General features: G+C 41.2%; 1 protein-coding gene across 2 annotated transcripts in view; it reads right to left on the reverse strand.

Annotated features, from left to right (window-relative positions):
• tbc1d4 (TBC1 domain family, member 4) overlaps positions 1-25,804 on the reverse strand; it is a 128,607-nt gene that overhangs the window by 60,412 nt on the left and 42,391 nt on the right. For both annotated transcript variants that reach the window (XM_023981807.2, XM_023981806.2), the window contains exons 2-9: positions 24,795-24,923; positions 24,272-24,521; positions 23,539-23,786; positions 18,582-18,671; positions 17,267-17,371; positions 15,727-15,859; positions 13,205-13,296; positions 12,379-12,489 (exon numbers count right to left, since the gene is read on the reverse strand). In XM_023981807.2, the coding sequence (XP_023837575.1) occupies positions 12,379-12,489; positions 13,205-13,296; positions 15,727-15,859; positions 17,267-17,371; positions 18,582-18,671; positions 23,539-23,786; positions 24,272-24,521; positions 24,795-24,923 (1,158 nt within the window). The remainder of the gene's footprint in view (positions 1-12,378; positions 12,490-13,204; positions 13,297-15,726; positions 15,860-17,266; positions 17,372-18,581; positions 18,672-23,538; positions 23,787-24,271; positions 24,522-24,794; positions 24,924-25,804) is intronic.

Here is a 25,804-nt window from a genome sequence, read left to right on the forward strand (position 1 = left end):
TTGCAACTGCACATGGTGGCAAAGATCGTACTTTTTGGAGAAATGTCCTCTGGTCTGATGAAACAAAAATAGAAACTGTTTGGCCATAATGACCATCGTTATTTTGGAGGAAAAAGGGGGAGGCTTGCAAGCCGAAGAACACCATCCCAACCGTGAAGCACGGGGTGGCAGCATCATTTTGTGGGGGTGCTTTGCTGCAGGAAGGACTGGTGCACTTCACAAATAGATGCCTCATGAGAGAGACGAATTATGTGGATATATTGAAGCAACATCTCAAGACATCAGTCAGGAAGTTAAAGCTTGGGTCTTCTGGACAATGATGCAAGCATACTTTCCAAAGTTGTGGCAAAATGGCTTAAGGACAACAAAGTCAAGGTATTGGAGTGGCCATCACAAAGCCCTGACTCATCGCTATAGAAAATGTGTGGGCAGAACTGAAAAAGCTTGTGCAAGCAAGGAGGCCTACAAACCTGGCTCAGTTACACCAGCTCTGTCAGGAGGAATGGGCCAAAATTCACCCAACTTATTGTGGGAAGCTTGTGGAAGGCTACCCGAAACGTTTGACCCAAGTTAAACAATTTAAAGGCGATGCTACCAAATACTAATTGAGTGTATGTAAACTTCTGACCCACTGGGAATGTTATGAAAGAAATAAAAGCTGAAATAAATCATTCTCTCTACTATTATTCTGACATTTCACATTCTTAAGATAAAGTGGTGATCCTATCTGACCTAAGAAAGGGGATTTTTACTATGAATAAAGGTCAGGAATTGTGAAAAACTGAGTTTAAATGTATTTGGCTAAGGTGTATGTAAACATCGACTTCAACTGTACGTAATATAGTAGAATGTTATATACGATATGTATGTATCTATGTAATATAGTAGAATGTTATGAACCGACACTGAATCGTAGACGCTAACTACTAGCTATGGAGAAGTTGGACGGAAGAACGCCCAGTGCTGCTTACCTGAGATGCCATCATCACACAGTACTTCTTCATAGGTGTCTGCTATGACTTCTTTTGTGTCGGAGAGAAAGGCTGACCAGTATTGGTTGTAGCTAAACTGACACTCAAAAAATGGCCAAAATGGAGGGTTGTTGATAGCGATTGTAATAAATTGTAGTTTTGTTTTCAAATAAATGTTTTGTTCTCAGAATATTTTTGGGAATAAAATGTTTCGTGTCCTATTACAAAATGTTTACTTGCAATTATTTATTCTTTACTTTGAGGCCTCGTTTCTGCTTTCACAACAATTATTTTTGATTGAAAATAAAAAAGTTTTGCTCTCGACAAAAATACATCCATTTGTTGCAAGTTGGGGAGGGGGGCTAAAAGCTGAACAGTAGACTATTCAACCTTTACTAAAGAATAGTCTAATAGCCAAGCTAGGTGTGAAAAACCCCCGTCCTATCACAGACAGGGGAAGTTAGAGCACTGATTATGCTTTTGGGTCCCAATGCAATATTGTGTCTCTAAATGACAACTAATGGGCAATATAAACCAAATAATAAACTGATAATTGTGCACGACTTCAAATGAAACAATCAGGGAGCAGGATTCCAACCCTCAACCTTCTTTCCCGAAGTCCAGTGCGCTATCGACTGTGAACCAAAAGCATGCTCAAGCCGCAGAGTCAATAGAGCGCAACCTTGGGGTAGCTTGCTACTCAATGTAATAAAGTGATGACTTTTCAAAAAAGTTACCTTACACGTTATGTTAGCTGACAATTTGTTCGCTACGCTGTCCTTACGAACCACATAGCATATCATTACAGCAGTAGGTACTGGCATGTTAGCTATCTACCTAACATTAGTAGTTATACATCAAACTTTCCAGTATATTAACTATAGGCTATCTAACTACCCAACCTTAATTAACTTGATTATTCCCGTCATTCTTAGCTTAGCTAAATGGTATAGTCGTTGTGCTTTCTCAATGGATATTCGGGTACATTCGAATAATGAATTTATGTGCGCTCAACACCTGTTGAATATGGCCGGTGTCAGCAAACGTTGGCAAAAAAGCGCAATTAAATTGTTTCCAGCAGCACAGTTACAGTCACCAACACTCTGGATAACATGAAAACTGCCTAACCAGCTGTGCTAGGGCGAGTAAAATGGTCAGAGTGGTCTCATTTGTGTCTGGAAGTAGCTAGGAAGCTAGCCAAGGTTAGCTTGGGTGCTTGACTGCTGTTGTAAGGCCAGAACGCTCAAATCAACAGTACTCCTTGGTCCGAATGTCCAGTGTATGCTCTGAGAGCGAAACGGACTGAATTTACCCAGGAGGTTTTTCATTTTTAATGGAATAGAAACACCATAATATGAATTAAATTTATTAAGCAAGTACGAGTCAAAAGTTTGGACACACCTACTCATTCCAGGATTTTTCTATATTTTTACTATTTTCTACATTGTAGAATAATAGTGAAGACATCACAACTATGAAATAACACATGGAATCAGTTAAGTCAAATTCTTATTTACAAGGACAGTCTACTCCTTCCTCCCCGTTGGGGAATTGAACCCCGGTCTCCCACGTGCCTGCAATATGGAAGACTATCAAATGCTTCTCAAAGATGCCCTCTGGTGGTCAAACTAGCAGTAACAGAAAAAAAATGGCTGACAATTAGATAACGTGCCACAGAATGCTGCAGCAGCCCGCAAGGTGTGCCGCAACTTTTGAAGGAGGAACCACTGTAGGCATAAGACACAAGTCACGACTTCACAGGAGAGATGTTTGAACGTAAAAAACATTTTTATCAAATTGCGTTTTTTGGCAGAAATCCATTCTCGAACATGTGAACTTTCATGTGCCTTAATATCGAACTTGTATCTCATCTGTAAATATGAATAACATTTTTAAATTATGAGCCTAGTTGGTTCAGCCACAGAAAAAGCAAGCAACCTTTTCGCTAGCAATGATTGGCTGAGATAATGAGTGGGCTGGACATGCCGAGAGATGAGTTTGGATTGGTCTACCATACAGCATGCGCCTGTCAATTGGAGATTGTCAGTATGTCTAGGTAATCGTGTCAAACGCGGCTTTAAAAATAAATGTATTGTGTAGTAAAACTGCATAAACCTAATGTCAAGTTAAAGTGTACTGTTAGCTAGCTAACGTTAGCTGGCTGGCTCGCTAGCTAACGTTATGTGTATGCTTTCACTTTCTGGAGGACCGAGTTTTGAAATCAGTGGAATTTGAGTATGATAGCTAAGGAATGGGGAGAACACCAGTCTGGATTACATCGTGCATGGCATCAGACAGGAGACACGCCCAACCATGATGTATCCTGGTAAGACTGTCATCTAGCTACATTTTCAGATATTACACGTTTAACTTTTGACAGAAAGTGGTTTCATTTCAAAGTGTACTGTTGGCTAGCTAATGTTAGCTGGCTGGGTCGCTAGCTAACGTTATATGTATGATCTTATTCTTTGTTTTCTCAGACACATTTGCTTGACTAGTTATAGCCATAGAACCTCGTTGGTTAGCTACCTGCAGATTCTATGCAGGGTAGTAATGTCATGAGTGATTATGGTCCATTGTTTAGCTAGCTAGCTACATGTCTTAACAAAAGACTCCACTCTAATTTTGATTTCAATTGAGTGTTCTGTTAGCTAGCTAGCTAAAGTTAGCTGGCTGGCTCGCTAACTAACGTTATGTCATGCGTTGGGATTCATTGTTTCCCTAGCTAGCTATCTAGCTACATTTCTTTACAAAAAGTCTCATCTTAGTGTGCAGAGTGCAGAATAAGTGATTAATTTTTGAACGCTCAACCTGTTGAATTGTCCGGTGTCAGTAAACGTCGACAACAAAGCGTATTTCAATTGTTGCCAGCAGCACTGTTACAGTCAGCAACTGTCCATCAGGCAAAGGGTGGCTATTTGAGGAATTCAAATATAAAATATACACTGCTCAAAAAATAAAGGGACACCTAAAATAACACATCCTAGATCTGAATGAATGAATATATTCTTTTAAATACTTTTTCTTTACATAGTTGAAATGTGCTGACAAGAAAATCAACAAAAATTATCAATGGAATCAAATTTATCAACCCATGGAGGTCTGGATTTGGAGTCACACTCAAATTAAAGTGGAAAACCACACTACAGGCTGATCCAACTTTGATGTAATGTCCTTAAAAGTCAAATGAGGCTCAGTAGTGTGTGTGGCTCCACGTGCCTGTATGACCTCCCTACAACGTGGGCATGCTCCTGATGAGGTGGCGATGGTCTTCCTGAGGGATCTCCTCCCAGACCTGGACTAAAGCATCCGCCAACTCCTGGACAGTCTGTGGTGCAACGTGGCGTTGGTGGATGGAGCGAGAACATGATGTCCAGATGTGCTCAATTGGATTCAGGTCTGGGGAACGGGCCGGGCCAGTCCATAGCATCAATGCCTTCCTCTTGCAGGAACTGCTGACACACTCCAGCCTCATGGGTCTGCATTGTCTCTGCATTATGAGGAACCCAGGGCCAACGACCAGCAATATGGTCTCACACAGGGGTCTGAGGATCTCATCTCGGTACCTAATGGCAGTCAGGCTACCTCTGGCGAGCACATGGAGGGCTGTGCGGCCCCCCAAAGAAATGCACCCCACACCATGATGCCACCGCCAAACCGGTCATGCTGGAGGATGTTGCAGGCAGCAGAACGTTCTCCACGGCATCTCCAGACTCTGTCACGTCTGTCACATGTGCTCAGTGTGAACCTGCTTCATCTGTGAAGAGCAAGGGCGCCAGTGGCGAATTTGCCAATCTTGGTGTTCTCTGGCAAATGCCAAACGTCCTGCACGGTGTTTGGGCTGTAAGCACAACCCCACCTGTGGACGTCGGGCCCTCATACACCCTCATGGAGTCTGTTTCTGACCGTTTGAGCAGACACATGCCATTTGTGGCCTGCTGGAAGTCATTTTTTTGCAGGGTCTGGCAGTGCTCCTTCTGCTCCTTCTTGCATAAAGACGGAAGTAGTGGTCTGCTGCTGGGTTGTTGCCCTCCTACGGCCTCCTCCACGTCTCCTGATGTACTGGCCTGTCTCCTGGTAGCGCCTCCATGCTCTGGAACTTACGCTGACAGACACAGCAACCTTCTTGCAACAGCTCGCATTGATGTGCCATCCTGGATGAGCTGACTACTGAGCCACTTGTATTGGTTGTAGACTCCGTCTCATGCTACCACTAGAGTGAGAGCACCGCCAGCATTCAAAAGTGACCAAAACATCAGCCAGGAAGCATAGGAACTGAGAAGTGGTCTGTGGTCACCACCTGCAGAACCACTCCTTTATTGGGGGTGTCTTGCTAATTGCCTATAATTTCCACCTGTTGTCTATTCCATTTACACAACAGCATGTGAAATTTATTGTCAATCAGTGTTGCTTCCTAAGTGGACAGTTTGATTTCACAGAAGTGTGATTGACTTGGAGTTACATTGTGTTGTTTAAGTGTTCCCTTTATTTTTTTGAGCAGTGTATTTTGATTTAACACTTTTTTGGTTACTACATTTATCCATATGTGTTATTTCATAGTGTTGATGTCTTCACTATTATTATTCAATGTAGAAAATAGTAAAAATTAACAAAAACCCTTGAATGAGTAGGTGTTCTAAAACTTTTGACCGGTAGTGTAAATGTTGAGTGACCACTGCCATTTATTTATTTTATTTAACATTTATTTAAAAACCTCTACGGGATTGGTGTCCCTATACCGGGATGGTTGTTGCTAACGTGCACTAATGTGACTAAAATTACATTTTCAGTCATATCCAATTTTCTAGGACACAGAGATGTCTTATATGTGCAGAAAGCTTAAATTATTGTTCATCTAACTGCACTGTACAATTTACAGTAGCTATTACAGTGAAAAAATACCATGATATTGTTTGAGAGTGCACAACAACAAAAAATGTATATCACGGCCCTTGGTTTGATACATTCACCTCTGAAGGTAAATAATGTACTTACATTGAGTAATCTTGCTCTGATTTGTCATCCTGAGGGTTCCAGAGATAAAAATGTGGCATAGTTTTGTTTGATAAAATCAATTTTCATATTCAAATGTAGGAACTGGGTTCTAAAGTTTGAACTGCCTGTAGCTCAGGCCCTGAAGCAAGGATATGCATATTCTTGGTACCATTTCAAAGGAAACACTTTGAAGTTTGTGGAAATGTGAATTGAATGTAGGAGAATATAACACAATAGATCTGGTAGAAGAAAATTCTACCACCATCTATGAATGCAAAAGAAAGGTCCCAAATCTAGCCATCACTCTGGTTGTAATTCTGGTGTCCCCAAGAGGGCAGCAGTGTATGTGCAAAGTTTCAGACTGATAACTTGAAGTATGAGCAAGCTACATGACATTTAGGCGCAGCTCTCTGACCAAAGTTTGTGTCCTATAGGATATCAAATCAAAGTTTATTTGTCAAGTGCGCCGAATACAACAGGTGTAGACCTTACAGTGAAATGCTTACTTACAGGCTCTAACCAATAGTGCAAAAAAAAAGGTATGTGTGTGTGTGTGTGTAGGTAAGTAAAGAAATAAAACAACAGTAAAAATACATTTGAAAATAAGAGTAGCAAGGCTATATACAGACACCGGTTAGTCAGGCTTATTGAGGTAGTATGTACATGTAGGTATGTTTAAAGTGACTGTGCATATATGATGAACAGAGAGTAGCAGTAGCGTAAACCACACTCCTAATGACATAGTGAAGTCTGGTTACGTTCTAGGATCTCTGACGATAAATACGAAAGTAATTTGACTGGTTGAAACAACGTTTAGGGTTAGATTTTGACAGATTCCTTTCTTTGCAAATTGAACAAGTGGAAAAACAAAATCGATTGTGCATGATATATGGGCCTTTTTAGGATATGAAAAAGGATTTTATCTAACAAAACGACACTTCATGTTATCTCTGGGACCCTTTGGATGATAAATCAGAGCAAGATTTCAGAATGTAAGTACACATTTCACCTTCAGAGGTGAATTTATCAAACCTATTGTGGTGAAAAAAGGGATTTGTTGTTAGGAGCTCTCCTACTTTATGGGTTGGTTATGTAGGCTTCTTCTAACTCATCACTTTCTACTACATATAGTAATACGATTAAATTATATCTTTACTTTAAAAACCAAAGTCTATCAGAATTCCAGTAATTTCAATAAATGTTATTCTCCTTGATCTTCAAGAATAGGACTTGGAAATATGGAAGTGTAAATTAGCCAAATTGTTTTACCTGAGCATGACCCCAAAACTAAGGACTTATTTGTCAGCTCTACTCTGTTGTTTATGATTTTGTCATCATGGAGGACTGATTGGACTGATTCGAGTTGAAAAATAAATGCTTCGCTCATTGAATGGCATGCTTTGAGCACTACTGAAAAGTGCTATTTACATGTGAAAAATGAATGTGCTGCATTTGCTATAGGCCTATTATTTACCTTCTTGTTCATGACACTTTCATATCTTGATAATACATAGCTGTTTAAAGGGCAAATCCACAGATGAAACCATAACAAAATGGTCGCCCTGCCTCTGTTTTGGTAAAAATCTGAGGGATGGGCCTGGAGAAATGTAACCACTCTGAGATTAATAGACAGAGCTATGGATGCGAGGACTGACCATCCATGATATCAAAATTACTGTTTTAACCATGTTAAGGCTATACAGTGTTTGTTGACATTCACACTGTTTAAAAACATTGGAATAAAACAAGCTTATATTTTGGGTTCTCATGGAGTGTGACAGTTGAACTAAACTCATGAGGCATTTCTAAGTTATTTATTTATATATATATGATTTATAAGTGGATGTAGCAACTACAGATTGACCCTTTAAGTCTATCAAAAGTTTGAGCATGTGTCCGTTAAGCCTATGGATTTTTTTTTTATCAGCATGAATTAGATTGAGCAATAAAAGCCCCACTTTTATTCCATAGGCTTGGATCAACATTATGCAGCTGTTGCAAGAGCGCATTTTCACTGGTTTCAAAAACAATGATTGATAAGCAGTTTCAACTTCTTGAATTCAACCATTATTGGTTTCAAATACACATTTAGATTTGTGAACAGCCATCCACAGCAAATGGCTAAATGAGAGAGCAGCAGTGTGATTCACATCAATGCGCTACGTGTATATCAATAATAAGTGATATCCGTAACGCCGTAGACTACACCACTGCTGTCATCCATACCTCCAAGCGTTTATTCAAGTTGGATCATTTTTGGACGCTGACATCAGTCGCACCATTGGAAGAGATAGCTTTCCACTGTAGCCTACAAAAGCCTATTCCTGCTCTTTTCCTGAGATCAATCGAAAACATTTGGTGTGTCATCATAGTGGTCTCTGACTTGTGGTCAGACTCGTTCACGTGGAACAAACTTAAACTTGCGCCTTTTTTCAATGGTGATTCGAATGTCATTGAGAAAACAGCGAGGTGTCAAAGATTTTTTCCCGCAAACATCCTTTCTCGAATTTAAATGTAATCCTTTTTTTCCCCAAAAGTATCTGTAATCTTTTTTTTTTTTTTTAATTGCTGGTAATGCAACGGATTAGTTGCAGTTTAAAAAAAATCCTTTACATGTAATGGATTACATGTAATCTATTACTCCCCAACCCTGTGCATCAATCTACGAGACTTCATAGAGAGCCAGCCAACTTTCTGATACAAATATACATCATTGTATACATCATTGTATTAGCATTTATTATGGATCCCCATTAGCTACTGCCAAAGCAGCAACATTAAGGCAGTTATACAATTCTAAAAATATCACAATACATTCACAGATTCCTCAACACACTGTGTGCCCTCAGGCCCCTACTCCACCACAACCATATATCTACCATGCAAAATCCATGTGTACGTGTGTGTATAGTGTGTATGTTATCATTGGTGTGTATGCATGTGTCTGTGACTATGTTTCTTACTTCACAGTCCCAACTGTTCCATAAGGTGTATTTTTTCCCGTTTTTTTTTAATGTAATTTTACTTCTTGCATCAGTTACTTGAAGTGAAATAGAGTTCCATGTAGTCATGGATCTATGTAGTACTGCGCAAATAGTCAGGTTAGCCATTTGATGGTTTGGGGGTAGAAGCTGTTAAAAAGCCTTTTGGACGTAGACTTGGCGCTACAGTACCGCTTGCCCTGTACGGTATCAGAGAGAACAGTATGAGTAGAGTGGCTGGAGTCTTTGGCAATTTTTAGGGCCTTCCTCTGACACCGCCTGGTATAGAGGTTCTGGATGGAGGAAGCTTGGCGCCAGTGATGTCCTAGGCCATACGCACTACCCTCTGTAGTGCCTTGCGGTTGGAGGCCGAGCAGTTGCCATACCAAGTGGTGATGCAACTGGCCAGGATGCTCTCGATGGTGCAGCTGCAGAGTTTTTGAGGATCTGAGGACCCATGCGAAATCTTTTTAGTCTTCTGAGGGGGTTTAGGCGTTGTCGTGCCCTCTTCACAACTGTCTTGGTGTGTTTGGACCATGATAGTTTGCTAGTGATGTTGGTGACACCAACAAACTTGAAGCTCTCAACCTGCTCCACCACAGCCCCGTCGATGAGAGTGGGGGCGTGTTCGGTCCTCCTTTTCCTGTAATCCACAATCATCTCATTTGTCTTGATCACGTTGAGGGAGAGGTTGTTATCCTGGCACCACACTGCCAGTTATCTGACCTCCTCCCTAGAGGCTGTCTCATCGTTGTCGGTGATCAGGCCTACCCCACTGCTGTGTCATCGGCAAACTTAATGATGGTGTTGGAGTCGTGCTTGGCCTTGCAGTCATGGGTGAACAGGGAGTACAGGAGGGGACTGAGCACGCACCCCTGAGGGGCTCCCGTGTTGAGGATCAGCGTGGCATATGTGTTGTTACCTACCCTCACCACCTGGGGGTGGCCCGTCAGGAAGTCCAGGATCCAGTTGCAGAGGGAGATGTTTAGTCCCAGGGTCCTTGGCTTAGTGATGAGCTTCGAGGGCCCTATGGTGTTGAACGCTGAGCTGTAGTCAATGAACAGCATTCTCACGTAGGTGTTCCTTTTGTCCAAGTGTGAAATGGCAGTGTGGAGTGCAATAGAGATTGCGTCATCTGTAGATCTGTTGGTGCGGTATGCAAATTGGAGTGGGTCTAGAGTTTCTGGGATAATGGTGTTGATGTGAGCCATGACCAGCCTTTCAAAGCACTTCGTGCTACGGGTTGGTAGTCATTTAGACAGGTTACTTTAGTGTTCTTGGGCACAGGGACTATGGTGGTCTGCTTGAAACATGTTGATATTACAGACTTGGTCAGGGACAGGTTGAAAATGTCAGTTAAGACACCTGCCAGCTGGTCAGCGCATGCTCAGAGTACATGTTCTGGTAATCCGTCTGGCCCTGCGGCCTTGTAAATGTTGACCTGTTTAAAGGTCTTATTCACATCGGCTATGGAGAGCGTGATCGCACAGTCACTTGGAACAGCTGGTGCTCTCATGCATATTTCAGTGATACTTGCCATAAAGCGAGCATAAAAGTAATTTAGCTTGTCTGGTAGGCTCGTGTCACTGGGCAGCTTTCGGCTGTGCTTCCCTTTGTAGTCTGACGAGCGTCGGTAGAGCGTGTAGTACGATTCGATCTTAGTCCTGTATTGATGCTTTTCTTGTTTGGTTCGTTCGAAGGCATAGCGGGATTTCTTATAAGCTTCTGGTTTAGAGTCCCGCTCCTTGAAAGCAGCAGCTCTACCCTTTAGCTAAGTGTGGATGTTGCCTGTAATCCATGGTTTCTGTTTGGGGTATGTACGTACATTCACTGTGGGAGCGATGTCATAGATGCAATTATTGATGAAGCCAGTGACTAATGTAGTGTACTCTTAAATGCCATCAGAAGAATCCCAGAACATATTCCAGTCCTGTAGCTTAGCATCTGCTTCATCTGACCACTTTTTTATTGACCAATTCATTGGTTTTTGCTTGTAAGCAGGAATCAGGAGGATATAATTATATCGTTTGACATGTTTCGACAAACTTTACCGGTACTTTTAGCATGTATTCGTCTGCCTGTTGTGACCGTCTTGGAGCCATTGGATTACTGAACAAAACGCGCCAACAAAACAGAGTTTTTGGGACATAAAGAGGGACTTTATCGAACAAAACAAACATTTACTGTGTAACTGGGAGTCTTGTGAGTGCAACCATATGAAGATCATTAAAGGTAAGTGATTAATTTTATCGCTATTTCTGACTTTAGTGACTCCTCTACTTGGCTGGTAAATGTTTGTATGCTTTTTTATGCGGGGCGCTGTCCTCAGATAATTGCATGGTAAGCTTTCGCCGTAAAGCGTTTTTGAAATGAACATGAAGTTCATCTTTAAGCCGATGTATAACACTTGTATATTTTATGAATGCTTATTATGTGTATTTCTGTATTTTGAATTTGGCGCTCTGTAATTTCACCGGATGTTGGCCAGGTGGGACGCTAGCGTCCCACATACCCAAGAGAGGTTAAAGAGGTATTTTATTGTCCTCAGCACAAGGTGCCCTGTGAAATGATAATGCTGTTTAATCAGCTTCTTGATATGCTAACATTGTCAGGTAGATGGATTACCTTGGCAAATTATAAATGCTTATTAATTAACAGGGATGTAAACAAATATGTGCAAAATATTTGAGAGAAGTAAGCTTTTTGTGCATATGGAAAATGTTTGGGATTTTTTATTTCAGCTCCTGAAACATGGGACCAACACTTTACATGTTGCGTTTATATTTTTGTTCAGTGCAGTAAGCAAGCAGGGATGTAGTAGTAAAATAAAGATGGGTGAACACTGAACGCCGGTCAAATAACTTGACCGCTAGTAAACCACCGCAAAAAAATGTACACTCGACTGGGGAATTGAATACTACCATCGGAGTGTGTTTATGCTCCTCTACATCCCTGTATCAGCACAGAGGCAGTAAAAGCAAGACAAGAGGTCTGTAGCGGTTTAACTTCTAGAAGTCTCCTAGAGCCCTGAGAGTGAGCTCCCTAGAAGAGGGTTTGAGGTTTCATGTTTTGTCTCAATATACTGCCTGAACATGGAGGACTCCATTCAACTGACTGTGCTCTCCACTGCTGTTAACAAACCGGGAAAAGGCCACGGAGAGCTGGTCATAAACTTTCATAGGCCACTGTGAGTCAGAAAGTGGGTGACAGTGATTGACAGGAAAGTAAGAGAGGCAGGGAGAGAAGAGAGATCGAGCAAGACAGAACAAGAGAGTGAGTGAGACGGAAAGAGAGAGAGAGAGATGGGGTTAAACAGGATGTGCTGTTGTCTCCCACACTATAGTTGAAACTATGGAGCTCAAATGGGACCGCTGATTGACAGACAGGTTGGCCCTATAGGCAGGTCTATAGTACAAGTGAGGGAATAGTACCAGTTGGGCCTCTCCGATGTGGAGGTGGGATTTCTGCTTGGTTCCACATAGCTGGCGGAGGTGGAGAATCACCAGCTCATTCTCTTCCTGGTCCGAGACAGGCTTCATCCTCTATAGGGACGAATACGCATTTCATTAAATCCATCCATCAATCAGCCAAATGTATTTATAAGTCCCTTTTTTTTTTTACATCAGCAGTTTTTACAAAGTGATTTTACATTAACTCGGCATAGACTCCAAAGAGCAAAGCAAAAGCGAGAGAGAAAACAAAATCCCAAGAAGCAAAAAACCAAGGGAGTAGCCTGGCTCAGAGGGGTGACCCAATCTGTTCTGGCTGGGCCACTACTCATTGCTGTCATTGGTGCCTGTCTATCTATATTTAATCTATTGGTGTCATTGAATACAATATAAATAGATACATTTTATAAATGGGGTTGTTAAAGCTACTAGCAGTTGGAGCCTGTAAATATATCGACTGCTCCATTTTGTCAAAGATAGAGCTCTAAAGATACGGTAGATATTAAAGATACGATTTCTATTATCGCTCCTCTCATTCTTTACATGGAGGATCTGGTTTAGAAACATAGTACTATTAATTGTCAAAACTGATTCTAAGAACAATCATTATCTTCAGTCTCACAGTCCGTATCAGACCTAGGTTCAAATACTTATTGAAATCTTTCAGATTTAGCCTGCCTGGAGTTCCCAGAAGGGCAAGGTTTGCAACTATTCTAATGGTCAATTGTGCCAGACAAGCTCAATGAAGCACCTATAAAGTATTTGAAATGATTTTTAAATGGTATTTGAGTCTAGGTCTGGTCCTTACCTGAACTCGCTCAAAGATGTCGACCTGTTCGTTGTCAGTCAGTTGAGAGAGGTACTTCTGGATGGCCAGCTTGGCCCTGGGAGGATACAGACCTGGATTCACACACACAGGAACCAAATTAATTGTCATTAAGCCCCCCAAATTTTTTTTTGAATAGACTGGGAAGAGGAGAATTGAACGGAGCACACAACCAACTGGGTTGACTGATGGTGAGATATGCAAAGACAGTGTTTTCAAACTCAAAATTTGGAGCTACTTTTTCCTAAGAAGCTGAGGTAGAAAAATGATCTGACTCAAAAGTGATTCAAACTGCAAACCCTACTGATTTGACAGAGAAGCCGAGATGAAGTGTGTGTGGGAGTCTTTTTTCTCATTTGATAACATGAAGGTTGAATAAATGGTTATGCATTGCTTATGAATGGTTTATGACTGCGGCATTAAGTCCTCCTGTAGGTACCCTTCAAATATAAATTACCTTTCCAATCTGTATATGGAAAGATAATTGATTTAGCTTTTATTGTCTCCTTCCCCTGTGCTGTAATTTTGTTATTTTGAAAGCAAAAAAAAAGCTGTCTTCAAAAAAGTGTTCGCACCCCTTGACTTATTCCACATGTTGTTGTGTTACAGCCTGCGATTGTGTGTCACAAAACTACACACAATATCCCATGATGTTAAACTGGAATTATGTTTTTAGATTATATATTTTTTCCCCAAAAACTCAAAGCTGAAATGTCAATAAGATTTCAACTCCTTTGTTATGGCAAGCATGAATCGCATTATAAGCTGCATGGACTCTCTGGATGCAATAATAGAGTTTAACATGATTTTTGAATGACTACCTCATCTCTGTACCAACCACACACATACAATTATATGTAAGGTCCCTCAGTCGAGCAGTGCCTTGCAAAGAAGGGCACCTATTGGTAGATGGGTAAAAAAATATTTTAAAAAGCAGACTGTGGCAGACGGCAGGGAGAAGTAAGGGGAGTGGTTATTGAAGGGAGATATCTTGCAGCCCGCTGGCTCCACCCCCGAGGCTTATATGGACTTCCTGCCCCAACGAGGCGAGCCTGTGGATCATTAAGCCAGAGAGTACTTGGGGATAAAAGAGGAAGCGACCTGCACAAAGGGGCAGAGAACGAAGAGGGAAGCATGTGTTAAGAGAGATACATATCTGTGTGATTACACAGTGTGATATGGACTGTCTGAATACCCCCACTGTGTACCGAACCGGTTTGGCTGAGGACCCGAGTTTAAGGATTACCCCTGGAGAACGGAACAGACAAAGAGAACGGATTGTGGACTGTGAAATGGCTGGTGAATTCCCCCCTTTTCCCCAGTGTGCAAAACTCCCTAATATACTCCCCATTTGCATTCTAGTTGTGCTCCTTGTGCATGTTTGGTTATTGAACTTGGTGACGTGGAAACCCCACACCCTTGAACCTGCTACATGACAGTGAATATCCCTTTGAGCGTGGTGTAGTTATTAATTACACTTTGGATGGTGTATCAATAGTAACTACAAAGATACAGGCTTGCTTCCAAACTCTGATGCCGGAGAGGAAGGAAACCACTCAGGGATTTCACCATGAGGCCAATGGTGACTTTAAAACAGTTAGAGTTTAATTGCTGATAGGAGAACTACAACATTGTAGTTACTCCATAAGACTAACCTAAATTAGTTAAAGAAGGAAGTCTACATATTCCAAAACATGCATCCTGTTAGCAAGGCACTAAAGTAAAACTGCAACAAATTAGAAATGAATGTTAAGTCCTGAATACAATCCGGTATGTTTGGGGCAAATCAAACAAGACATCACTGAGTACTACTCTTTGTATTTTCAAGCATGGTGGTGGCTGCATTATGTTATGGGTATGCTCAACATTGGCAAGGACTAGGGAGCTTTTTAGGATAAAAATAAATGGAATAGAGCTAAGAACAGCCAAAAGCCTAGAGGAAAACATGGTTCAATCTGCTTTCCAACAGCCACTGGGAGACAAATTCACCTTTCAGCAGGACAATAACCTAAAACACAAGGCCAAATGAACACAGGAGTTGCTTACCAAGACGACATTGAATGTTCCTGAGTGGCCTAGTTACAGTTTTGACTTAAATCGGCTTGAAAATCTATGGCAAGACATGAAAATGGCTTTCAAGCAATGATCAACAACCAACTTCACAGAGCTTGAAGACATTTTTAAAGAATAATGTGCAAATATTGTACAATCCAGGTGTGCAAAGCTCTTAGAGACTTATCCAGAAAGACTCACAGCTGTAATCACTGCCAAAGGTGATTCAAACATGGGGTTGAATACTTATATAATCAAGATACAGTATATTAGTGTGTTAGAATTTTTCTTCCACTTTGACAGAGTATTTTGTGTAGATCACTGACAAAAAAAAATACAATTAAATCCATTTTAATCCCACCTTGTGACACAACAAAATGTGGAGAAAAAAAGTCAAGGGGTGTGAATACTTTCTGAAGGCACTGTAATAGATCCGGTAGACAGTGGCGTACCCTCAATCCTCTCGCAGAGTTTGTGCAGGTCGTGCATAGGGCAGGCCTCGCACAGCTTGACCTGTGTCTTGGCGCTCTGCAGAGCTGCTGCCGTACTGAAGGCCTGCTTCAGAGTAAGCATCACCTCATCCACCTATAGGCAAACACACACACACAGCAGTCTAACTCCACTTACAGTAAACAACAATTTGGATTCCTAGCACTCCACAGAACCATTCCTCCAGGCTATTTCAAAACCCAATACATTATGACCAATGTTTTGTGATGCTGGTAGGCCTACAGTAGTTGTGCATTACAGCTTTAGTTAAACATTTTGACATAGCCCAGGTATATAATAGCAACAATTCAAACACATTATGTGGCCCAAGCAGGAAGCAACCTCACAACCATGCTAAAATGGTTCTCCATCTCCAGATTGTGAATGTGCCCTTCTGTAAGACCCATGATTGAAATATTCAACCGATCAACACCTTCTCTCTGGACCCTAATTAGCTACATCGAGTGTGTTGCTGCAGGGTTGGATCAAAAGTCTGCACATGGGGAACCCTGCTCTAATGAACTGAGCCATTGGAACCACAAGGAGTCAGGGACCAATTTGAATGTGTATTTATTATGGATCCCAATTAGCTGTTGCAAAGCCAGCAGCTACTCTTCCTGGAGTCCGGCAAAATTAAGGCAGTTAAACCATTTTGAAAACATTACAATACATTCATCACAGATTTCACAACACACTAAGTGTGTGCCCTCAGGCTCCAACTCCACTACAACATATCTCCAAAGCAAAATCCATGTGTACGTGTGTATAGTGCGTATGTTATCGTGTGTGTACGCATGTGTCTCTGCCTATTTTCCTTAGTCCCTCTTTGTGGCACCTGACCACACTATTGAACAGTAGTCCAAGTGCGACAAAACTAGAGCCTGTAGGACCTGCCTTGTTGGCAGGGCTGTTAAGAAGGCAGTGTAGCACATATTATGGACAATGACAGTTTACAATCCAGGGTTACTCCAAGCAGTTTAGTCACCTCAACTTAATCAATTTCCACATTATTTAATACAAGATTTAGTTGAGGTTTCGGGTTTAGTGAATGATTTGTCCCAAATACAATGCCTTTAGTTTTTGAAATATTTAGCGGTAACTTATTCCTTGCCACCCATTCTAAAACTAACTGCAGCGCTTTGTTAATTGTTGCTGTCATTTCAGTCGCTGTAGTAGCTGACGTGTATAGTGATGAGTCATCCGGATACATAGACACTCTGGCTTTACTCAAAGTCAGTGGTATGTCCTTAGTAAAGATGGAAAAAAGTAAGGGGCCTAGACAGCTGCACTGGGGAATTCCTGATTCTACCTGGATTATATTTGAGAGGCTTCCATTAAAAGAACACCCTCTGTGTTCTGTTAGACAGGTAACTCTTTATCCACAATATAGCAGGGGATGTAAAGCCATAACACATACATTTTTCCAGCAGCAGACTATGATTGATAATGTCAAATGAGATGTACACAGGGAGTGTACAGTGGGAGGAGCTAGCCGATACTCACCAGGGATTCGCTGGCACACTGGAAGACGTAGCACACATACTGGCTCGGACCAGTCTCCCCCGGGTCTCGAAAGATAAACCCAAAGTGGTCTGTCTTGTTTATACCCTGAGCAAACCGCACAATACAATCAAAGATCATGATACGCTGCAATACAAACGATACACTACATTGGTACAGTTTAAGTATAGAATTCATTGGTAGTTTATACAGCACAGTATATGTTTGAGAGACTGGTTGGAGAGAGGTTTCTCAACCTGCTATAAATCAATTTAATCCCCTAATACAACATCGTGTGCAAATGGAGAAAGACGTCAGCAATGCTATGTAACGTAGCCTTTGTGGACTGAGTGGCTGTCCCTGGTTTAAACAATAATTAGCTGAAATGTATTAGGCTATAAACATCAAGTACAAACAATAACACAAGAGCATTATCTTTCCCTCAAATATGGCAGATGGCATATACTGTTATTTTATTGTTTTAAGGGACTCCAAGCAATTGTTTTACTAACCTTTGATACGAATGGATTTCTGAACTTTAAATGTTATTAATCATTAGTTGTAATAGAGACCTGGGGGGTGCCATAGCCGAGGGGCTACACCAGAAGTTAATGGTTATCTGTAGGAGGACAGTATATAGTGGGTGCTATTAAGCTTGGAATGTACTGAGTGTAGGGAAAGCGATCACATGTGGCAGGCATTGATAAGGGGAAAGGGCCATGGATTAGTTATGAAGGGGGCCGAGGTCAGGTCACGTTAAGGGAGAAAGAAAAGTTTATCACTTAGTTTCCTGCCTAGCAATAAAGATACAATGTTTGTACAGATGTGTAGGAGGAGACTCGGATAAAGGGGATAAAGGGATAAATATCAACGCTTGTGTGAACAGTGTCTTTGTCTAATGCAGCTGTATTGATCCTCTGGGAAGAATAAACTTGGTTAAGCTTTCATATTGTCCGTTGAGTTTTTACTCTGAGAATTAGAACCTAACACCTTTTTCCGTGACGAGTCAAAAGACTCCAATTTTTAAATCATATTAGTAGGACTACTAGCTAAGTAAATCCTTGCCAATGAAAAGATGAAAGACTGAGCCGAAGTAATGTGCATTTGTAATAAAATACTAAGAAACGATCCTCTGACAATGCAAGCCCCCAAACTAACGCATTTATTTATTCATGAAGTAGGCATGTTCAAGAACGAGTTAAGTTTGGCGAATTTGCACCTGTGAAAAGCTCTGTAGCATTGGGATGAGATGAGCTGGATGAATGTGAATGTAAACACGGAACACAGTAGAGTGAAAAACAAACCCAGGTTTACCAACCTGAGAGCAGGACGAGATGTCTTTGAATCTCTTTTCCAGCACCACCGTCTTACTGTCTGGACTGATCAGGTTCACCTCGAAGCGTCCGACCTGAAAAACAAGCACACAAACACACAGACACACACATCAATGAGGAATTTGACCTTGATACATTGATCAAGTAGGCTTCTTTAGAAGAGTAGAAAGTAGGCTTGGGCGAAATACTGTATACCAGGGTATTCAGAAAAAAAGCCATTGAATGGTTTTTCAATACCGTCAAAACTATATTTGAAGTTTCTCAAAAATGAGATTATTTGTAGCTACTTTTTAAGTTAACACCTGTAGTAAACTTGGGCAATACGTTAGGAGATAAAGCAGATTGCGTTCTTCATTTCACCTGTCACATTATTTTGCATTAAGAAGCTTACTGTTGTTCCCCATCACTTCTTTGTGATGGGGGCAGCATTTTCACTTTTGGATGAATTGCGTGCCCATAGTGCTAATATATGCTCTATTCTCTAGGATAGGGGGCAGCATTTTCACATTTGGATGAAAAGCATACCCAAATTCAACTGCCAGCTACTCATCCCCAGAAGATAAGATATGCATATTGTTAGTAGATTTGGATAGAAAACACTCTGAAGTTTCTAAAACTGTTTGAATGATGTCTGTGAGTATAACAGAACTCATATGGCAGGCAAGAACCTGAGAAAAAATCCAAACAGGAAGTGAGAATTCTGAGGCTGGTCAATGTTCAACTCATCGCCTATTCAATTCCCTGTAAGATATGGATATGTTTGCACTTCCTACGCCTTCCACTAGATGTCAACAGTCTGTAGAATGTGGAATGAAGCCTCTACTGTGATGTTGAGCCAGATGGGAGGTGTTTCAGTCATTGGTCTGGCAGAATGCGCGTTCCAAACGATATCGTCTTGCTTTCCATAACTTCTAGAGACACAAAGGAATTCTCCGGTTGGAACGTTATTGGATAGTTATGATAACAACATCCTGAAGATTGATTCTCTACTTAGTTTGACCAGTTTATTCGACCTGTTATATAACTTTTTGAAGTTTTCGTCCGAGTTCGCCTGCATCTGCGCACTAAACATGCTAGCAAAAGTAGCTACTTAGACATACGTAATGGACATTATCGAACAAAACAACGATTTATTGTGGAACTAGGGTTCCTGGCAGTGCATTCTGATGAAGATCATCAAAGATAAGGGAATATTTATGTTGTAATTTCGCATTTCTGTTGACTCCAACATGGCGGAGAAATGTTGTTATATCTGAGCGCCGTCTCAGATTATTGCATGGTGTGCTTTTTCCGTAAAGTTTTTTGGAAATCTGACACAGCGGTTGCATTAAGAACAAGTGTATCAAGTAATTCTATGTAAAACATGTATCTTTCATCACAGTTTATGATAAGTATTTCTGTTATTTGACGTGGCTCTGCAATTTCTCCGGATATTTTGGAGGCATTTCTGAACATGGCTCCAATGTAAACCGAGATTTGTGGATATAAATATGCACATTATCGAACAAAACATAAAGGTATTGTGTAACATGATGTCCTATGAGTGTCATCTAATGAAGATCATCAAAGGTTAGTGATTAATTTTCTCTATTTCTGCTTTTTGTGACTACTATCTTTGGCTGGAAAAATGGCTATGTTTTTCTGTGGCTATGTACTGAGCTAACATAATCGTTTGGTGTGCTTTCGCCGTAAATCCTTTTTGAAATCAGACATGTTGGCTGGATTCACAACATGTGTAGCTTTAATTTGGTGTCTTTCATGTGTGATTTCATGAAAGATAGATTTTTATAAGTAATATATTTGAATATGGCGCGCTACATTTTATCTGGCTTTTGGCCAAGTGGGACGCTAGCGTCCCACATATTCCAGAGAAGTTAAGATGGTCACGTGTTCGTTGTAAAGAGCACAATGGGATAGTCCATAGCGCTCTATACATAAATCGTTGAGTCTCTGTTGTGCGGCGCACATTAGGTAATGAAGTTACACTTGTATGCAATTCACTACTGAATATTTGCCATTAGATATCTTCTAATGGCTTTCTGCCATGTTTTAGAAGTCAAAGAGCTCCGTTATCAGAGTTCTGTACTACTGCCATTTGTTTCCCTGTCCTTCCTACTAGCATTTTTTTCTTCTCCGTTTACACATGCTGCTCTTCCTTCAGAAAAGCATGCATCACAACTTTGTTCATTTGCACAATCTTTCATTCACTTTCGCTTGTAAATGTCCACACTCAACTAAAATGACATTCGGTAGCTATTAACTATGCTTATAAATTTATGAGCTAGATTCGCATATCTTTGCAATTAGTTTGTTCGTTTTCGCTCGTTAACATTTAGCTAACAGCGTTTGTGTGATTTCGCTATTCGCAAAATCTTTGTTAGCATTTTGAATCTTTGTTAGCACATTTTTTGTGCCCCCTTGTGTGTTAGACTGGTAATACCTTCATCCCGGGATGGCAGAATAATTGTATGACGGTATGAAAATCTGGATCCTGCCCAAAGCTTAATAGAAAGCAAGTCCACAATGTCTTATGATGGGTATCTCATGATAGGCCTATTCTTGCTATTCGTGGACATTTGTCATTTTTCCAAATAAATAATTTCCCCCAAATTTGACTGCCACAAACCACATTTCCATCCACAGTTTTTATATGGGTAAAGTCATACCTTATAAAAACAAAAAGTAATGACAGCTGTGATGGAAACAGGACATTTCTGTAAAATTTTATAAATGCCGACAGATAATTTGTTCAGTCGACATGGTGGGATCTTTTTGTGTCGGTAAATATTGAAATAATAACCATCATATTGGCGTAAACTTGGAGTCACGTGATGATAAGGTGTGTGATCCTCCCACTACGACTCGGGCAACCATGCGGTTTATTAGGCTACGGATTAAATAAATGATGATGAACTTCACAGGGTGGTGAAAGTGCACGGTGATCTTGATGCTCCTTTCCAATAAATATCGAGGGTCTTATTCTGGTGAAATGATGATCGATGCTCGACTGCCGTTTGACAAGTAAAAATATGCTCGCTCTTATCCACAACATCATAATGTAGAGTAGCCTACTCGTACTGTATCTGCGAGCTGTTGGCTAGAGCGCACGTGCCAAGACGTATTCAAATAAATTACTATAAAAATCTAACTTTCATTAAATCACACATGAAAGATACCAAATTGAAGCTACACTGGTTGTGAATCCAGCCAACATGTCAGAATTCAAATAGGCTTTTCGGCTAAAGCAAACGATGCTATTATCTGAGGATATCACCATAGTAAACAGAGAGAGAAGCATATTTCAACCCTGCAGGCGCGACACAAAACGCAAAACGCCTTACCTTTGACGAGCTTCTGTTGTTGGCACTCCAAAATGACCCATAAACATCACAAATCGTCCTTTTGTTCGATTAATTCCGTCGATATATATCCAAAATGTCAATTTATTTGGTGCGTTTGATCCAGAAAAACACCGGTTCCAACTTGTGAAACGTTACAAAATATCTCAAAAGTTACCTGTAAACTTTGCCAAAACATTTCAAACTACTTTTGTAATACAACTTTAGGTATTTTTTAACGTAAATAATCAATTAAATTGAAGACGGGATGATCTGTGTTCAATACAGGATTAAAACAAACTGTAGCTAGCCTTCTGGTCATGCGCCTCTAACAAACAGGACACAACAAGTGACCCTGATTCAAAATGGCCGTACTTCTTCATTACACAAAGGAAAAACCCTCAACCAATTTCTAAAGATTGTTGACATCCAATGGAAGCGGTAGGAACTGCAAGAAGGTCAATTAGAAATCTGTATTCCCAATAAAAATCCATTGAAAAGAGAGTGACCTCAAAAAAAAACAATCTGCATGGTTTCTCCTCTGGGTTTCGCCTGCTAAATAAGTTCTGTTATACTCACAGACATGATTCAAACCGTTTCAGAAACTTCAGAGTGTTTTCTATCCAAATCTACTAACAATATGCATATCTTATCTTCTGGGGATGAGTAGCTGGCAGTTGAATTTGGGTATGCTTTTCATCCAAACGTGAAAATGCTGCCCCCTATCCTAGAGAAGTTAACTGTTAAGAAAAATATATATTTGTCACAACCCTAACTGTAACACAGTTCCCTCCCTGATAACTTGTGAGCAAATGTTGCAGCACATGTTCCAGTTTGTGAGTGTTGTAGAGAAAGCTGCCAGACCCAAGGAGACCTCTCCCACTCCCTCCCCCTCTCTCCCTACATGCCATGTCCCATCTTCCTGTGAGTGACTGAATGTAGTCAGCTGGTAGTAGAGCTGTATGGTGAGAGCATCAACACCTGAAGGACCTAGCTACCTAAAAGCACAGGCTAACTCAAAGAACACAACAACTTTGACTTGGAAGAGTATAAGTCAACAACTTTTCCGGGCCATAGTACGAGGGCTGTAGTGTATTCCTATATACTATCACAGCTATTTGATATTCCTGTACTACAATACTGTATGTTACTACTATATATTACATGGTACTCCTCCTGAGTGTGCATATTCTTTTACTGGTTCATCCTCAATGGTATGGGATGGAAAGGGTGAGAGTTACACTACATGGACAAAAGTATGTAGACACCTGCTCGTCGAACATCATATTCCAAAATCATTGGCATTAACAGCTAGTGCTGTTATTGTGAAGTGGAAACGTCTAGGAGCAACAACGGCTCAGCAAGTATCCGCAGCAATGTTCCAACATCTAGTGGAAAGCCTTCCCAGAAGAGTGAAGGCTGTTATAGCAGCAAAGGGGGGACCAACTCCATATTAATGCCAATGATTTTGGAATGAGATGTTCGACGAGCAGGTGTCTACATACTTTTGGCCATGTAGTGTACCTACCCCATACATTTAAAATCATTCTAAGACCTAGTCAAGAGCCCTACTACTGTATCCAAATATAAACCCAGCCTGCACCTGGAAGAGCATGGTGCGGTTTTTGTCGGCGTCTGAGGGCTGGACGTTGTTGGGGGCACTGGCGTGGCGCCGGCGTGGCGGGGCGGCTTTGAGCGCACCCTCTAGGGGCCTCCGCTGCAGACTGCCCGCCAGGCTGCTACAACGCGTCCGGAACTCCTGCTGCTCCTCGAAACCAGAGTCCTCCAGGATGCACTCGGGGAAGGCCCCCCGCAGGCTGCCCAAGCTGGGGCTGTTGGACATGATCTTCCCTGGGAGACATAAGAACGAGTCAATACCCTCTAGGCCTTCAACCGCACTCCCCCAAAACACACAAACACAGGCTCCCCAGACGTGCCCTTCACTACGGAGAAGACACAAGGACGAGTCATACACTAGACTGTTGGTCCAATGCCACATTTCTATTCACAGGGCTCTTGTGAAAAATAATGAATTGGACATCAACTCAACACCTGTCCATCACATGTTCGAATTAGCTGCAAAATCTGTGAGACAACATCCTCAACCCCAACTTCATACCATTTGCGGAAAATGGGACATGGAATGATGTGTTTCACTACAACTTAGCCTAGAACATCAGTTTTCAACTACAAAAGGTGATTTTAAGGAAAGTTATGCTTGAAGGTCACATTTGTATTTATTTTTGATCAATCTAGCATGTTCTGTGTGGTACATTTCAGCAACAAGCTGCCCTCGTCAAGAATTGTTCGGACACTTTACTGGGAGAGGTCCTTACCTCCAGAACCTCCTCTGTTAGTGACCTCATCCACCTCCAGCCCCTCAGGTTCCTCCAGCCCCTCACTGCAGGTGGTTGAGGAGAGGGGGTCTCCGTCATCCCCCATCATGAACTCCACGGGGGCGCTTTCTGTGGATCCCCGCTGGTCATTCAGGAGGCGCAGGTGCTTGCGCTCCAATTCATGCTGGCGGAACTTGTTGATGCAGTCATCAATGAGGGTGGAGGGAGCCTTCTTGTGGCCGATAGTCACCTTTGATTGATTGATTCATGGATACAATTGATTGATTGATACAATGACTGGTTGATTTCATCTACTTGATCTATTACACAAACAATGTCAATTACGCATACAAATACAGTCATATCTGTTTTAGGGAGCTTAGCTCTCACATATGATTAAGATAATTCAGTCATCCCAAACACATACCTACATAAAGATACTGTATAGGGCTTTGATTCAGGTCAAATGATTGATGATAAACACACAGTAAGGTTGAAAATGGATGTGGTAGTGGTCCTTTACCTTGCCACAGTAGAGCACTTCAAACTTCTGGGAGTTATAGAAGGCCTCTTCAGGATCCCGCTTGGGCTTGGAGTCCTCCTTCAGGGCAGACTTTGACACCGCACGGATACTACTGATCACTTCTGGTACCTGGAGAGGGAGGGAGGGAGGAGAGAGAAATATGAAGGATATGGAGGGAGAAATGAGAAGAGGGGTGGGAGGAGGGTAGAAAGGGAAGAAAGTGTAAATGGTGAAATGAGTGAGATATAGATGTAATTAATGCAATAGTTTGTGAGTGGGAAACATACACTATAATTTAAAATTGACATGTTGAAATATAATAATTTTAAAATGCGCTAATTTCCCTAAATCAAATTTAATTTGTCACATGCGCTGAATACAACAGTGAAATGCTTACTTACATGCAATAAACCAGCAATGCAGTTCAAGAAATGAAGGAAAATATTTACTAAATAAACATAAAAAGTAACACAATGAAATAACAATAACGAGGCTATATACAGTGGGTACCGGTACCGAGTCAATGTGCGGGGGTACAGGTTAGTCAAGGTAATTTGTACATGTATGTAGGGGTAAAGTGACTATGCATAGATAATAAACAGCAAGTAGCAGCAATGTAAAAACAACGAGTGTGGGGGGGTCAATGTAAATAGTCCGGGTGGCCATTTCATTTGTATTTGTATTTGTATTTATTATGGATCCCCAGCAGCTACTCTTCCTGGGGTCTGTCAAAATTCAATTGTATTTTTTATTTTAACTGGTGATCGGTTCCCCCCCCCCTCCCGCGGTACGGTTGCGCTAATGTGACTAGCATGAGGTTGTAAGTAACAAGAAAAATTCCCAGGAAATAGACATATCTGATCTGGGCAGAATGCTTAAATTCTTGTTAATCTAACTGCACAGTCGCTATTACAGTGAAAGCATACCATGCTATTTTTGAGGAGAGTGCACAATTAGGCACATTTGGCCAGTCTTGAAACAACATTTTGACAGATATACAATGGTTCATT

The sequence above is a fragment of the Salvelinus sp. IW2-2015 genome, linkage group LG36 (genome assembly GCF_002910315.2).
Source record: "Salvelinus sp. IW2-2015 linkage group LG36, ASM291031v2, whole genome shotgun sequence".
Taxonomy (NCBI): Eukaryota; Metazoa; Chordata; class Actinopteri; order Salmoniformes; family Salmonidae; genus Salvelinus; species Salvelinus sp. IW2-2015.